Raw genomic sequence first — 17,911 nt, forward strand, 5'->3', positions numbered from 1 at the left:
AACAGACCCTTAACTGGCAAAGAAATTGAATCAGTTATCAAAAATCTCCCAAAAAAGAAGAGTCCTGGGCCAGATGGCTTCCCAGGGGAATTCTACCAGACATTTAAAGAAGAGTTAATACCTATCTTCTCAAGCTGTTCCAAAAAATAAAAATGGAAGGAAGGCTTCCCCACTCACTCTATGAATCCAGCATTACCTTGATTCCTAAACCAGACAGAGACACCACTAAAAAGGAGAATTACAGGCCAATATCCCTGAAGAACATGGATACAAAAATTCTCAACAAGATACTAGCCAACCGGATCCAACAATACACTAAAGAAATTATTCACCATGACCGAGTGGGATTTATTCCTGAGTTGCAGGGCTGGTTCAATATTTGCAAATCAATCAATGTGATAGATACATCACATTAATAGAAGAAAAGATAAGAACCATATGATCCTCTCAATAGACACAGAAAAACTTTCAACAAAATACAGCATCTTTCTTAATAAAAACCTTCAAGAAAGCTGGGATAGAAGAAACATACCTTAACTTTATAAAAGCCATATATGAAAGGGCCACAGCTAATATCATCCTCAGTGGGGAAAAACTAAGAGATTTCTCCTAAGTTCAGGAACATGAAAGGGATGTTCACTCTCACCACTTTGTTCAACATAGTACTGGAAGTCCTAGCCTCAGTAATCAGAAAACAAAATGAAAGAAAAGGCATCTAAATTGGTGAAGAAAAAGTCAAACTTTCACTTTTTGCAGATGACATGATACTCTACTTAGAAAACCCAAAAGACTCCACCCAAAAACTGCTAGAACTGATATGTGAATTCAGCAAAGTTGCAGGATATAAAACCGATTTTATATAGAAATTGGTTACATTTCTATACACTGATAATGAAACTGCAGAAAGAGAAATCAAAGAATCAATTCCATTTTCAAGTGCACCAAGAACCATAAAATACCTAGGAATAAACCTAACCTAAGAGGTAAAAGATCTGTATGCTGAAAACTATAGAAAACTTATGAAAAAAAAATGGAGAAGACACAAAGAAATGGAAAAACATTCCAGGCTCATGGACTGGAAGAACAAATATTGTTTAAAATGTCGATACTACCCAAAGCAATGTACACATTCAATGTAATGCCAATCCAAATTGCACTGGCATTCTTCTCAGAGCTAGACAAACAATCCTAAAATTTATATGGAACCACAAAAGACCCTGAATAGCCAAAGTAATGTTGAAAAAGAAAACCAGAGAAAAAGAAAAACCAAAGAAAATCACAATCTTAGACTTTAGCCTCTACTACAAAGGTGTAATCATCAAGACAGTATGGTAGTGGCACAAAAAAATCCACTAAGATCAATGGAACAGAATAAAGAACCCAGAAATAGACCCAGAAATGTATGGCCAACTAATCTTTGACAAAGCAGGAAAGAATATCCAATGGAAAAAAGACAGTCTCTTTAGCATAGGATGTTGGGAGAACTGGACAGCAACATGCAGAAGAATGAAACTGGACCACTTTCTTACACCATACACAAAAATAAACTCAAAATGGATGAAAGACCTAAATGTGAGACAGGAAACCATCCAAATCCTAGAGGAGAAAACAGGCAGCAATCTGTTTGACTTCAGCCACAGCAACTTCTTACTTGACACGACTCTGAAGGCAAGGGAAATAAAAGCAAAAATGAACTATTGGGATTTCATCAAGATAAAAAGCTTCTGCACAGCAAAGGAAACAATAAATAAAACTAAAAGGCAGCCAATGGAATGGGAGAAGACTAACGACATATCTGATCAAGGGTTAGTATCCAAAGTCTATAAAGAACTTACCAAACTCAACACCCAAAAAACAAATAATCCAGTAAAGAAATGGGCAGAAGACATGAATAGATACTTTTCCAAAGAAGACACCCAGATGGCCAACAGACACATGAAAAGATGTTCAACATCGCTCATCATCAGGGAAATACAAATCAAAGCCACACTGCGATACCACCTCACACTGGTCAGAGTGGCTAAAATGAACAACTCAGGAAACAACAGATGTTAGCGAGGAAGTGGAGAAATGGAATCCTCCTGGGCTCTTGGTGGGAATGGAAACTGGTGCAGCCACTCTGGAAAACAGTGTGGAGGTTCCTCAGAAAATTAAAAATAGAACGACCCTACTCAGCAATAGCATGTCTAGGAATTTATTCAAAGGACACAGGAGTCTTGATTTATAGGGCCACATATACCCCAATATTTATAGCAGTGCTATCAACGATAGCCAAATTATGGAAAAAGCCCAAATGTCCATCAATTGATGAATGGATAAAGAAACAGTGGTGTGTGTGTGTGTGTGTGTGTGTGTGTGTGTGTGTGTAATGGAATACTACTTGGCAATGAGAAAGAATGAAATCTTGACATTTGCAACGACATGGATGGAACGGGAGGGTATTATGCTAAGGAAATAATTCATTCAGAGAAAGACAGATATCATATGTTCTCACTCATATGTGGAATTTGAGAAACTTAACAGAAGACCATGGTGGAAAGGAAGGGAAAAATAAATAGTTTCAAACAGAGAGGGAGGCAAACCATAAGAGACTCTTAAAAACAGGGGCGCCTGGGTGGCGCAGAAGGTTAAGCGTCCGACTTCAGCCAGGTCACGATCTCGCGGTCTGTGAGTTCGAGCCCCGCGTCGGGCTCTGGGCTGATGGCTCGGAGCCTGGAGCCTGTTTCCGATTCTGTGTCTCCCTCTCTCTCTGACCCTCCCCCGTTCATGCTCTGTCTCTCTCTGTCCCAAAATAAATAAAAAATGTTGAAAAAAAAAATTAAAAAACAGAACAAACTGAGCTTTGAAAGGGGACGGGGGAATGGGAAAATGGGTGGTGGTCATTGAAGAGAACACTTGTTGGGTTGAGCGCTGGGTGTTGTATGTAAGTAATGAACCATGGGAATCTATTCCTGAAGCCAAGAGAACACTGCATACCCTGTATGTTAGCCAACTTGACAATAAATTATATTAAAAAAAAAAGAAACAATGGAAACTCAGATGATTTGTTCAAAACTCGAAATTAATCATATGAAAATGATCACAATACTATAATATAATACAAAATAAGTAAGAAAATATAAAATATAAAGAAAAATAAATTAACCTGCAATTACCTTTGAAAACCTTCGTGACTGGTGTGAGGGATACAAGAGAGAGGAGCGTTATTGTATAGGATGACTTGCACTGTCACTAACAGGACCACTGCTATCTATTGGCTCAATGGAATATTTTTGTGCAACTTTAACAAGGAACCTATCCAATGATCTAGAATGAATCAAAGCATTCCTAAGCTTATTCTTGTACGGAAAAGAAAAGGACTGTCCATAGGTGCCTTGAAGTGACAAAAAATACACTAGTGCCAGTTGTGGACACCTTCCGATGTTCTGAAAATTCACTGATTTCTGCCGAACACCATGGCCTGAGACCAAGCATACAGGCACGGGAGCCAATCACCCACAATCCCAGAGAGCGCGGGGGGACCATCGACTAATTGTGATCATGTGACATTTAGCATCACGTACCACTCGCATTGCAAGATATCGCTCATTTATCAAGTTAAAATTTATTAGAAATGTTTGCTCATCTTGCAGAACACTCATAGGACAAGTTACTCGCAATCCAAGGTTTTGCTGTACATTTAAATAATGTGTAGGTGACTGCATGACTACAGCATTGGTAACTAGATGATAACCAATTCAATTAGAAACCAACTAACAACTGTCTAAATATTTAAAATACAGCTTTTGTTTAGATCATCCGTTGTTTTGATCACCTTCAAAATTGCTGGTCAATTTGGAAATATATTAAGGCCAAATCTTCTGATATCCATTCCCAGTGGTTTCTTTCAGCTGTATAAAGCCTCCAATTCCGGGGCAAGGCCAGGTTTGTGGCCTCCAGCATGAATGCTCTTCTCATCTACCAGAGCAGACAGGCCTGAGTCTGGGTGTAGTCCATTGCAATTAAACTAGAGTTGTTGACTTTTGCAGAGATAGAAACAGTGAGATCCAACTGATATTTGGCTGCAATGTCGAAGTGAGTGCAGTCAGTACCTCACGTCCAAGCAAGGTTTACTGAAGTGTCAAGATCTTCACATACTTTCTGATTAATTGATATTCCAAATTCTGTCCTATCATTGACATTAATGTGTAGATGGAAATCCCCAGTCCTGCAGCCCACTGCAAAGTTAATTTTTATCAGCTTTGATCTGACACTGTCAAAGGTCATCTGGTACCCAGCAAGCCAGCTCTCATAACCAAAGACAGCTGAACCATGACTCGCACATCCAGCAAGATCAAATTCAACATCACAACCAAGGTTTACACACTCCCTCTTATAAGAAGACTTGATTTTACCACTATTCTTACCCATGTTTGATGAAAATGTAATATCAAATGTTAGTTTCAAACATTCAAATATCAAATGCTAGTCTTCAATTGTGATTTCTATTCCCACACTGTTGCCAGTGTTCCATTTTTCTGTGAAAAATTTCACAGCATTTATATTTGGTCTCCACAGTTCCAGTAACTTTCCCAGTGTCTGTATTAGATGTTGAGAACTCCACACCACTGCATGACTTTGTTTTCACATCCAGTTTCATCAACCCAAAACCAAATCCTCTGTTGAAAATATTTCTAGCAGCTTTGCCAAGGTCAGCTGATGGTGGAGGAATACACGTTGGCTGCATCCGTAGGTCACCATGGCAAGGCCACAGATCTGGTGGTCTCCTGAGGGGGGCTGCTGCTGCTGCTCCACTCACAGCTAAGGCCACTGGGCTCACTCAGAGTCAGGCTGCAGCTATCGAAGCTGGAGGCAGATATGTAGGACTCAAATTGTGGTTATTTTATAACAAATGCATAATTTGTACATTGAGCAAGCATTACAGAGGTGTGGAACCAAAATGAAACTTCATGTTTGTCTTTCTCTGATCCTCTAAACTTTCTGCAGTGAGGAATAGTATTCTCCAGAGCCTGGATGAAGACTTGGGCAGACTGAAAATTCTCACAGATAGTCCTATGTTGCTTTTAGCCATAGATAGTCTCAAATAGAGAAATTAAAATGTCTAGTGTCATGTGATGGTCAAACTCTAACTTTGCTTGTCAGTTGGAATGGCATTAGGTTATCTCCCCTCTAAGTTCATTCCTGCTTCCAGATGGAAGTTTCCAGTAGGGAAAAGGGATCATCCTTCTCCTTGCCCCTCTTTCTAAGCTCAATGCTTTTCCTGGCCTCCTTTGTCTCCCCCTTACTGGTAGTTTCAGAGAGAAGCTAGGCTTGAGATGGGATGGGTTGCGGCCAAAACCATCTCTCATGACTTCCTCAGAGACTCCTCTTATCCCTCAATCTGAGAAGGTGCATCTATATTCCAGATGGTCCTTGAAATTCTGTCTTTAGCCCCTGATCACCTAGCATTCTCCTCTTAAGGTCACCTCATACTACCAGCCGGTCCCACTGGCCAGGACCTTGTGTCAGCTTCTCCTGCATGGTCCACATCTGGTGTATGGTGGATGCTGTCAGGTCTCTTGCCTTGACTAGTTCTAGGAGTGCAGATTCTCTCAACCTGGCCAGGCTGCTGGCTTCACTACCAAGATGGAAAGCCAGTTCTTCCCCACTCCGGATTACCTTTGGTAGAAGGGAGTCAGACCCCATCCATGGTTCATTTTAGCTTTGTGAAGAATAGGTGTAGCCATGCACTGAAGAAAAAGTTCTCAGACACTGAGACTGAGTGGACATGCAGGGCTGTCTCTGCCAGGGAAATAGTAGCCACAGAAAACTGCACATAGTCTTTATTTCATGTTCACCAGGTGTAAACATCAAAGAATGTTAAAGCATGGGAGGAAAACACAAAGAGCCTCCAGACATAGACCAAACACACATCTGGTGTTTATGTGAAAGCATGCAGGGAAGATGGGCAGTTTCAAGAACTACTAGGTAATTACAGTGGGTCTGCTCCCTGACTGGCTCCTGGGAGATCATGGGGCTCTGGATCTCATAGTGCTATCGCGTTTGACAGCCTTGAGACCAGAACATTGCTGATGTTTCAGCAATTACCCCATTTACTTTCCTGGGGCTTACAATACATTCTCTAGAAATAACTCCACAAATGGGTCAGGTTCCAGATCTGGGTCTCCCAACTGGATGGAATCCTGGTCAAATTTCCAACGGGTTTCTTGGAAGCCACCCTTGCTGGGCTTATGTCAAAAAATGTCTCCTTCTAATGGAGGGAAAGGGACAGGATTCAGCAAAGCACCAGCTCTCACCAAACACATCCTTTCACCAAGATCCACACTAATGTAATTGCAAGGGTCCCTAAATGTGGAAGATGGAGTGCCAGAATGATTGATGTGAAAAGACTTGACCAGGCATTTCTGACCTTGAAGGTGGGAGAGGCCACAAGCAAGGAATGCAGGCAGCCTCTGGACAAGGCAATAAAATAGATTCTCTCCTAGAGCCTTCAGATAGGAACTCAGGCTTGCCTGACACCCTGATTTTAGCCAGTAAGACCCATTTCTGGCTTTTGACCTCCAGAACTGCAAGACAAATTTGTGTTGTCTTAAGCCACTAAATTTGTGGTAATTTGTGACAGCAGCAATAGAAACTAGTACAAAGAAAGAATGGAGACAAAACCAGGAGATTCCAACAGAACATCAGTGCCAAGGGCAAATAAACATGTAGACTTTGGAGGTGTCAAGCCTATAGGACTTGAGAATGTCACTTAAGTGCTATGTGCTTGAGTTTCCTCATCTGTAAAATAGGCTAGCAACAATGTTATTTAGAAGAGTGCCTTGTAGATTCATCTATTAACATTATTAGTACAGGATGATATAGAAGCAACTATAATGATCCCTTACCTGGACTGTATCCTGTTATGAAAATCACTGAAGAAAGGTGAAGACTCCCTAGTTATCCCTCAGACTCTGCATGTCCCAACTCTGACCCCATTCTCAATCTGCTACGCCCTCTAAAATAAATGGTCCATCAAGAAGACCCTCCATATCAGTCTGAACATTCCCATCACTTTCCTGCTCTAACAGAAATCTGCCTGTACCACAGGACATTTTCGCTGTACCCTCCTTAATTGTGGCTAAGGAGAATTTGAGTCGGGGATATAGTTAGTTTGGGATTTGTGGGACATAATGATGAAGATCCCTGCACTCCAATGTATAGTTAAGTTACTGCTTCTCTGCTGAACTAGGAATGATTTCTTCTGCTGTGCACTGAACCCAGTGTGGGGGCCTATGGACCAGACTTTGTATCAGGATATGAAAGTGGTCTGCAACTCCCACCACAGAAGTAAATGAGCGGTGGAGGAAAAACAAGATTTAGAATAAACAGGGTCCAAAGTTTATTACAAACAGAGGACTGAGTTCTCATCAGTGATCAGTTAAAATGGAAGATCTTTCTTGTTTAATACACAAGGTAATGCAGCATATGTAATTATAAATTCTTTAGACATTCATTTCTCTTTTTTGATGTGTAGAAATAAATTAAGACCAACCAAATGAGAATAAGCAAAGTATATTTATTCAGAGCTTGCTATAACAATGAAGTCAACCACCATCACTCTGCCTTTGGCAGAGGCCCAAAGGCAAGCAGAGGACTGGAAAGGTTTTCTAGTGGAAAAAAAGGAAAGCTTCACGTGTGTCCTGACTGGAGGCTGTTGGCATAAAAAAGCTGACGGGGGGCTAACTAGGAGTACCGTGTCCTATATGATTGGTTAAGGGTCAAATTTGGCTTTCTCTGATTGATCCTATGTTGGAAGCAAAAATTAAGAAAGCTGTCAGATTTTATTCAAATTCTGGTCATTTGGGATCAATTGGTACAGAGGTTGTTGTTTGGCTTCCTGGATCAGTTGTTAGAGATAATGCTCTGAATTCCTACAAGTCTGAGTTACAGATAGTAAGCTAGCTTCCTGAGCTACTTACTGTAGATAATGTTTTGGTTTCCTGGGCTGGTTGCTGGAGATTGTGGGTCAGAGTTCTATTTTTATATATCACCATTTTTATATATCATTGTGAATGTGTATATTCATCTTCTCAAATGCTAATCACATGAAGTAAAATTTATCAGGATTCCTGTGTGTTCTGGGCACAAACCTGTAGCAAAGTGTTGCTTTGTAACAGAAAGTATGGCAGTATAAAGACACATGTTTATATTTCCAAACTACCACTTATGAACAAATTTCAGTTGACTATCCTGGAAGAAAGACCAGATTGTTTATTCTCTCCATAGAAAATATTACAAAACTATTATCAAGTGAAGATGTAATCAAAGAGTGTAGCCAAAAAAGTTAAGAGAAAATTATAATAATATAGACATATACAACATATAACAGTACAGAAATTATACACATGATAATGATGTTATGTAACTTTTATGGATTTTGTGATGCTTGTGTTGTCAGTTTGTTTTAAACCTATAATCTCATTTGAAATTAAAACTTCATTTGAGTATCTGAGAAGGAAACCAATTTTCAAAGAACTAAGGAGAAAGGGTGTGAATAATTGGACCCAGACACATCTGGCAGGTAAAAAGAAGAAAGGTATGGGAGAGCTTCGTTAGCACGGCCACAAAATGTTGAGATCATCAGTCAAAGAGTTAGCCTTGACAAATAGAGGAAGGCTCTTTCTGTGCAGCAGTAGAAAAAAAATGAGAGAATAAATATACAAACAGACAATGGCCAGATGATCTATAGAAATAAAAGTCTGACTCCCCAATCTACAGCAACCTGCCCAAGAAATTAATCACCTTATGTACAATAAATGGCCCAGGAAGCCAGTCTGCTATCAGTTAGACTTGTAAGAAGTCAGATTGCTATCTCTAGTAACAATCCAGGAAGTTAATTACTTCTGTAACAATCAGACCGAAGTGGCTAATACTTGATTAATAACTGACAGCTTCCCTAATTTTTGTCCCTGTTTCCAGCTTAGGACAAATCAGAGAAAGCCAAATATGCATCCCTAACCTATCATATTGATAGCCCACGTGTAATTTCCCCAGGCCAATAGCCTCTAACTAGGGCATGCTTGAAGCTTTTCACTTGTTTTAACTAACAAGCTTTCCCCCTGCTCTGCTTGCCTTTGAGTGTCTGCAATGGTAACTGACACCCAAGAAGACTTTGCTTTTCTCATTTGGTTTTGTCTTTGTTTATTTCCTTCAAGAGAGGGAACAGATAAATACAGAGATTTACTGATGCAGAGGGAACAGGAATCTCAGAATGACTAAGAACACCCCAGAAAAGGAGACAGTTTCACCTGTGGAGCCGAGAGTGTAAAACTGAAGGCTTGAGAAGATGGAGGAGGTTTGCAGAGGGTGATGTGGAGAACAGAGTAGGGTATTAATAATAAGAAAGGGATATGGTGTGATGATTTTTGAGCAGCCAGATGGTGGGGTTGCAAATATCCTGTAAACTGAAATGTATAACTTTAGAGTAAAACTGCAACGTTGACAGGGGCCAGACAGGAAGCATAAACAAACAAAATTGGCTGAGGACAGTAGGGAATAGTGGAGACTGTGGCAAACTGCAGAGCACTGTCCTACCTGAAGGGGGAGCAGCTATTCAACTCCCCTTGTGAAGTCCAGATTTGTTTTTTATCTGACAGTGGTCAGGGGAAGGTCTCTCTTTGTAGCAACATTTGAGCAGAAGCCTGAAGGAAATTAGAGAATGGAACATATAGATTCTGGTGGGAAGGAAGATTCCAGGCAGGGGGACAGCAAATGCAAAAGACATAAGGAGAGATCATACTTAGCTTGTTCAAGTGGCAAGTGAGAAGGCCAGTGGCCTGGAGCACCATAAGGAGGAAAGTGATAGATAGAATACTAGCACAAAAGGATACTAGGGACATGATTATACTTTGCCAAGACCTTGGATTTTATTTTAAATCGAATGGGTAGCCTTTGGAGGGTTTCTGGGCAGAGACAACTTGATTTTAACGAAGTAACTTGACTATTAGGTGGGCAAAGTTAGAAATAGGGAAATCAGTTACAAGGCTTTTACAATAGTCCAGGCAAGAAAGGATGGTGGTGGCCTGACTAGGGGACAGAAGTGGTGGACATGATAAGAAATGGTGAGATTTTGGATTTAATTTTCAGGTAGAGCAGTTTGCTGATGGATTAGATGGGAGTGGAAGAGCAGACCAGTGAGAAAGAGGATTCCAGAATGAGTCTAAGGTTTTTGACCTGGAATTACAGAGTTATTGCTAACTAAGCTGAGAAAACTATGGGAGAAGAAACTATGGAAAGATCAAGCGTTATCTTGGGGATATGTAAATTTAAAATGTCAACTAGAGGGGCACCTGGGTGGCTTAGTCAGTTAAACCTCTGACTTCAGCTCAGGTCATGATCTCACGGTCCATGAGTTCAATTCTCTGTGCTGACAGCTCAGGGCCTGGAGCCTGCTTCTGATTGTGTGTCTCCCTCTCTCTCTCTGCCCCTTCCCCACTCATTCTCTCTCTCTCTCTCTCTCTCTCTCTCTCTCTCTCTCTCTCTTTTTGTCTCTCTCAAAAACGAGCGAATGTTAAAAAAAAATTTTTTTTAATGTCAACTAGATATGGTCTTAGCTTGAGCAGAGTCCAAGGCCTATGTGTAAGTAGTTTATTTAGGAGGTACAAGGGCCGGCAATAAGAAAAGGGAGAGTGTGACCAGGAAGGAAGAAAGGCCAATAGAAAGTTGTGTTATCGGGGCGCCTGGGTGGCGCAGTCGGTTAAGCGTCCGACTTCAGCCAGGTCACGATCTCGCGGTCCGTGAGTTCGAGCCCCGCATCGGGCTCTGGGCTGATGGCTCGGAGCCTGGAGCCTGTTTCCGATTCTGTGTCTCCCTCTCTCTCTGCCCCTCCCCCGTTCATGCTCTGTCTCTCTCTGTCCCAAAAATAAATAAAAAACGTTGAAAAAAAAAAATTAAAAAAAAAAAAAAAAAAGAAAGTTGTGTTATCAAGGTTGCTGCCATGTACAGTGAAAACTCAAATCTTCAAAAGTACCAAAAAGAGTATGCAAAATGCCTCCAGGACTGTCTGAAGGGTAAGGGGCAGGAGCACTTATTTACCAGCTCCCCACCCGTAGTTTCTCCAGGCCTGCTAACACCACTGCACCTTCTAATTGCCCATGCCCTTAAAAAGGCCAGCTGTCTGCCCTGGGGCATTGAGGGAAATCCCTGGTGCAGAAAAGGAAAATTCTTGCTGAATGCTTTCTGCTAAGTGAGTCAAAGCCTGAAAGAACTGTTTATTGCAGCCATTTGAATCAGAAGCATGGGCAAGGGACTACAAAGCAGGACATGGTGCTAGAGATAAAAATTTGGAAGTCATCAATGTATATGTAAACATACATAATGTCCTCTTGAGCTGGAAAGTGACTAAATAGAAGGAAATTTCCCCTGTCACACTTCAAATAAAACCATTTAAGCAACCATCCATTCTACCCATTCTTACCCTGGTAAGTTTGACTTTGACATAGTAGCCACTGGCATAGCTCCCTTCTGTCTGAGGTTATCTCATATTGGATACTGAAATAGGGATTCCCTCCTCCACAAACAAGATAATAGACTGCAGTGATGGCCCTAATTCAAATGGAAATTTTTACAGGCATAAATATAGGATCCCTTGCAGAGATGCTAGAGTGTGGACACCTGCACCATAGTCATTCCTGCAACTGGTGTGCAGCCATGTACAGCCATACACACAGAATAAATTTGTGCTTGCTTCAGTCTCTCACTCAGACCAGAAGTGCTTGTCTCCTGAAGAAACCTTACTTGGAAGTACAGGCAACTAAGCAGCAATCAGAAGAAACACTTAGGAAGTGATTGATTCACAGCACTTTTAAATTACTTAAAGCACTGAAGAGCTTAGACTAGACCGTTTCTAAGGTCCTATTCCCCTCACAGATTTCCATTGTGTTCTATTTTGGACTTGTTACATTGAGTAATTGAGTTCTGCCTCAATGGCACAATCAAAGACTTTTATGATCAAAGAGCATGAGTTCCTGGAGCCAGAGGAAAGAGTCGTGGCTCATCCTTGGCTGCTCTGGATCTGAAGCCCTCTAGTGGGGAGAGTTAATTGAGGTTCCCAAATCTGGACTTTAATATCTGAAGTAAAATATTTGGACTTTGATTTTTTTTCTAGAGGTAAAATAGGATCATCAATTAAAAGAAACACATTTAAAGGTTCCAATATGTTGTTATTTGCTGAACATCAGATTATATAATATTCCTGGACAGAAGATTTACAATCTAAACTTGAATAAGAAGCTAACCCTGGAGAAAGTATTGAAAATACTTAGGAGAAAGAAAGGTGATTATGTCTTGGGGGATCACCACATTTATTCTTTTGTTATTCATTTTTAGATGGTGAAAGAATGTCTCCTGACACTGTGTCAGGACAGAAGTTTTTCCTTTCATCCCCTTTGCTCCTTTCATCCTCATCCTTAGTTACTGGGGAGTGTGTGGTGGGGAGGGGTGTCTCTTACCAGAAAAAAAAGAAATTAAGTATTTTAAAGAGAGGAATATAATGCAGAAGATAGGCTAAATTCACAGAGAAAACAAATAGGGTTTCATGTTCCCAGAGATTCATAACAGAAAGCCACTACCACCCCTTGAAGCAAAGGGACATCAAGGTACCTGGTGGAAGCTGCACCACAGTAAGCCTGACCAGCAAGAGATGGAGTCTCAAAGAAGATGCAGCTGGTGTCTGACAGGCAGCCTAAGGTAGAGAAAATATCCCTTCTCCATTTTCCTACCAGTGTCCTCCATTGGCCAAATCTCACCCAAAGCCAACTGACCCAGGAGTGTGGAAAACACCCCTATGATTCAGAACAGGGCAGAGGAAGGGTGTGGAATTACTCTGAGTACAAACTGGCCAGTGACTGGTATGTTACAGAGTAAAAGTAATACTGTCAAAGCTGATAAATATTAGTAATAGAGAGGTCTTGTAGTCTTCTGGATGTTTGTAGAAGTAGACCATGGATCTGTAGGGCTGGCTTCATGGGCACATGGGCTGTGTAGTTCCACAAGGCCAACAAATTATGTAGCCAGTTCTGTGCATTAATAACCTACAGCTGTAGTTGTGGAATGTAGAGAATGTGGCTCTGCTGTCATCCTTCAAGGATAGAGCTAGGACCTACCACACACAAAGGACACTGGAGAAGCAGTGACTCTGAAGTTGACTTTGAGGGCTGAACAGTAGTGTCAGTCAGGATCCAGGGGCAAGGGGAAGGGGTTAATAGAAAAGGGTAGGGGACTAGAAGAGAAAGGACCCCAGACTCTCACAGAGGGCTGATTCTGTGTGGACTGAGATATAAGCCAATAGGTATGGGTAAATATTCTCGTCTATCTTCTGAACTCCCAAGTGTGTGAGATCTGCCACTAGGAATATTGAATCCTTTTTTGGTAAACAACTGTGCCTGTCCTTTCCAGAAATTACCAAGCACAATGAAAGGATTATGATAATCATTTCACAGAAGAGAACAAGAGATCCATGAAAACTTGTATAAACACACCTAATCTCCTATGGTTTTCTGTGAAAGCAGTTTGGTATGGGGAATTTAAAATCTGTAGTAAAGATTAGAAATTTCTTATTCAGAACACTCAATTGCTTGAATTTGCAATTTCCTATGCTACTAAACTCTTCCCATTGTTTTTTTATGCATTGCTTAACAGTTATGGGTCATAAAAGTTTTTAAATTCTTGGGTCTATAGCTGTATTTAAGATCATCTGTTTTTATTCAGACCAAAGAAGCTGGATTCTTGAATTTTTATCTTTTATTTTATTGAGATCTTAGTAGCAAAAAAATATTTTGTAGGCAATAAATGTCAGAATTATATAGAATCTATCTTTTGACATATTGAGGTTTTTGTTTAACAAATCAACCTAATGTTTACAACCTGCTAGGCATTTGTTCTAAGTGCTTTACAAATATTTGCACACAAAACTCTACACATCTTTAGTCCTCCACTGGGGCTCTTTAACAAAAATATTAATAAGAGAAAAACAGTTTAATGAATACAGTGTACATCATGCAGGAGAAACCTCAACAAAGGGTAACTCAAAGTGATGGCTTAGAACTCTGGCCTATAAGATGCTATCATCTTCAACAAAGAACAATAACTTTGTTTAGAAGTGGCAGGACAAAGGAAAATGGTTTTAGTCTTCCTAGGGTGGCAAACTGCAGGAAGATCAATATATGGGAAGAAACTAATGGAGTAAGGTTTATTTGAAAATTCCTCTAGTACCAGCTCTATGATGGTAAAGTCTAGAGTCATCTCCAGTAAAGCAGAATTTACATCCTGCCTTTAGGCAGAGGGCAAGGGGAGGGAGGTAGAGAAAGCTTTTTCTGTATTTGCTACTTCCTAATTGTCTTTAGCTCCAAATAATTTTTATGTCAAAGAGTCATATTTTGGGTAACATATTTGGTTTCTTTCAGGAGACACTATTATTTCATTCTACAGGTGAGAAAACTGAGGCACAAAGTGAACAAGCATGTAGCCTGAATTCCCTAAAATAGCTTTTCCTATTCTGTTATTCTTAAACTGGTTTCCCTTTTACTGGGGGTTTTTCACAAGAAGAAAGAAACAAGGGAAGTTTCTAGATCATTTACACCTCCTTTACCCAAGTTCTATTTTATAGAAGCTCCTAAGGATACTCCTCTTAAACTGCTCATCCAAACTGCCAAGTAGTCTGTGCATCATACCTACCAGCCTTTAACGTCCACACACATTGTGTTAAAAATCACCAAGTTTATCTTAAAACATACAAAATGAAAAGATTAACAGAAGGTATCTGCCCTGAAAGAGATAGAAAGAGCTGAAAGCAATGTGTTAGCAGGCAGGCAGGAATACCTGATGCTCCTTGCCTCCAACACACACACACACACACACACACACACACACACACACGTAAGGAGAAGGGTAGCAGGGAAGCTTCCTTGAGGGGTGACCCTCATACTAAATCTTGAAGGAGAATATGTAGTTCACCAAGCAGAAAAGCAAAAAAAGAATTTCCAGGACTAGCATGTAAAGACGCATAAACATGACACAGCATATAAAGAGCAGGATATGTGTGGTGTTAGAAGATAGTTTTCCAAAAAAAAAGATAAAGTCATGACTCTCATAGAGATGTAAAAATGAACTTGTGCTAACTTTCTCTCATTAGGCAGATTTTATAAATACCAGTTCAAAGGATAAGTCTAAAACGCAGACACACAGATCAGGAATATTGAAATGAATGTGCCAATTGAGGCAAAACTGGCTTCTTCCACAGTGAGAGTGGGAAGTCAACTGAGGCTAAGACAGGATTTGCATGTCCAGAGACCATTATTTTGTATTGCTACCACTTATTTTAAAATTAGTAAGATATGTCCCATAGAATCAGAATCAGATAATGCAGAAGGGTGACTCCTACATATAGTTTTCCACTGAAGCACAACTTTTCCCCTACAGGGACAAGAGACAAAATTTGTTAAATATTCAGTGGCCACAGGAGAGAACCATAAAAGGTTTGGACTTCTTTCTGCTAGTTTTAGTCTCTAAGTAAAGGAGGTTCATGAAGGACCAATCTGGGAATGCCAGGATCTCTGACATGGGAGGGGCAGGGCAAGGCCTGGCAGCAGGTGGAAACCTCACTGAAATACCACAAGTGGCACCTGCCGGACACCAAGACCTGACCTTTACCTCACACCTGCTTGTATTCACTGACCTTTGTTCCACATTTTTCCTTAATCTCTTTTTTCCAGCTCATCTCTTAACTTGGGTAAATGGGAAGTGAAACTTCTCTTCAGCCATAGCGACTGCCCTAAGACCTCCAGCCAGCCCAGGCCACCCAGACCAGTTTGAATTTAACTTCTGACTCATGCTTGTGCAGATGGACCATGTTATGACCTCTAGAATAACTGATGATTACCTTAACTCATCATAATACTAAAATCCCCACCCAAGAGGGGCGTCTGGCTGTCTCAGTTGGTTAAGCAAGTGTCCGACTTCAGCTCAGGTCATGATCTTGTGGTTCATGAGTTCGAGCCCCGTGTCCTACTCTGTGCTTACAGTTCAGAGCCTGGAGCCTGCTTCAGATTCTGTGTGTTATGTGTCTGTTTCTGCCCCTCCCCTGGTCACACTCTGTCTCTCTCAAAAATAATAAACATTAAAAAATAAATAAATAAATAAATAAATAAATAAAATCTCAACCCCAGAAGGATCCTCAGCCTCATTTATATAACAAACAACGTATGTATAGGCATGTTTCCTTAAGGCACATGGACAACTTCTACCTACCCCACATATGATGACAAGGCTTCCCTATCTAAATATGCAACTTAACCCTAAATGAAAGGAACCCATTCACCCGTGTTCTTGGAGTCATGGCTTTGGAAGCCACTCCCCATTATCTCATTTGCTGCAAATGAACTTTTCTTTGCGTGACAACTCAACCTGGTGCAGTTTCTGGCTCACTAAGTAGCAAACTCAAGGTTGGTTTGGTTACATAAGGACAGAGGCATGAATACAATTTAGGAGGCTGATGCCGTGGGTCAAATTCTGAGAGCCAGGCCCAAAGTAATGGCAAAGAGCAGAGAGAGTGGCTGACAAACACAGGAAGTAGAATCAAGCAGATGTAATGAATGTGGCTGTGGCGAATGAAGTGGAAAGAAGTGGTCTCTGATCGTTTCTAGATTCTCGGCTTACACAAATGGGTGGACAGTGGCACATCCACCAACACAGGAGGAGGAAGCTTGTCGAGGAAGGATTAAGCTCAGTTTTGCACATCTGGAGCTTGAGGTGTCTATACGGTATGTGGGTGACTATATTGAGAAGGCTGAAGGAACGGGACCCCAGAGGACGGGACGGTTAGAAGCCACTGGCTGACACGCATCTTTGCCAGTGGCTAGTCAGGAGGGGCAGCAGGCGAGAGAAAGGGCCCCCAGCGGCTGCTGGAGGTTCCGGCCTAGGAAGGCGACTCGGGCCACAGACCCAGGCAACGAGGCCCTCACGCGTAGGCCGCACCTGCTTGGGGCACTTCCGCCCGTTGGGCCCCGCCCGTCCTGCCCGGGGGGGTAGCGCGGGCCCCACTTCCGCTTCCGCCCCGGATCCAGACTGCAGGCGGGCGGCACGGAGCGGGGCTGAGGGCGGTAGGAGCTCCGCGGCGGGAGCGGCCTTCGCGCGGCTGGTGGGCTCCTGTGAGTGGGTGCGGCAGGCCTCGGTGGGCCTTGGCCGTGGACTGGGCTGGCCGCCTAGGGCGGATGCGGCCGCCGCTGCCCTCGGGCCCCGCGGCGGCCCCCGGGCGGGAAGGCGACGCGCGAGGCCTGAGGAAGCGAGGCCGGCGGCCAGGGCCAGGCGCAGCGGGAAGTTGTGGCCCTGAGGCCACGGGACGCGAGGAGAGCAGGCAGAAGAGGAGAATGGTGGCCCGAGCGTCTGGGAGAGAAGAGGTGGAAAGTGACAAGTCGGGTGAGGGTGAGGCGTATGGGACTGGGAAGGCCGAGGTGAGGCGGCGGGAGGAGGGCCAGGGTTGGCGGGGGTGGGGGGCTTCGGGCCGCTCAGACCCTCGGGGCTTAGCATTAGAAGCAGCGAAGGAGGCGGAGCTCCCCTTGCAGCCGGGAGGACCAGTGAGAGAGGCCTCCTAGATCGCCCGCATTCTAGCGTTTGCATCTCAGCCTGCCCCCGTGTTGTTTCACACGAGTGTGTAACTTGAATTTGCATTGAGCTTTACCGACGCGCGTGATTGACCGGGAGCCCTTGCTTGGTCAGAATTACTTTCAGAGGAATTCCTATTAGTGGTCCATTTTGGCTACTGTGAAGTGATGTTGATGCTAGCGATTATTCAGCTGGCTTGGAATTTATACGGGTTTGTATGGAGTTCCTTAGCGGAAATTAGGTTTTTCATTTGAAAACAGAAGTGTATTCC

At 42.2% G+C, this 17,911-nt stretch overlaps 1 protein-coding gene and 1 pseudogene across 4 annotated transcripts in view; one reads left to right on the forward strand and one right to left on the reverse strand.

Annotated features, from left to right (window-relative positions):
* Window positions 1-3,845: 3,845 nt before the first annotated feature.
* On the reverse strand, window positions 3,846-4,726 carry LOC125921684 (voltage-dependent anion-selective channel protein 2-like; annotated as a pseudogene).
* Window positions 4,727-17,083: 12,357 nt separating this feature from the next.
* The window catches only part of TOPAZ1 (testis and ovary specific TOPAZ 1), a 101,411-nt gene continuing 100,583 nt past the window's right edge, over window positions 17,084-17,911 (forward strand). For 2 of the 4 annotated variants that reach the window (XM_049629109.1, XM_049629111.1), the window contains exon 1: window positions 17,084-17,460. In XM_049629109.1, the coding sequence (XP_049485066.1) occupies window positions 17,250-17,460 (211 nt within the window). In that variant the 5' untranslated portion in view covers window positions 17,084-17,249. The remainder of the gene's footprint in view (window positions 17,461-17,911) is intronic. The other 2 variants (XM_049629110.1, XM_049629112.1) reach the window with 1 other exon arrangement.

The sequence above is a fragment of the Panthera uncia genome, chromosome C2 (assembly GCF_023721935.1).
Source record: "Panthera uncia isolate 11264 chromosome C2, Puncia_PCG_1.0, whole genome shotgun sequence".
Lineage (NCBI taxonomy): Eukaryota > Metazoa > Chordata > Mammalia > Carnivora > Felidae > Panthera > Panthera uncia.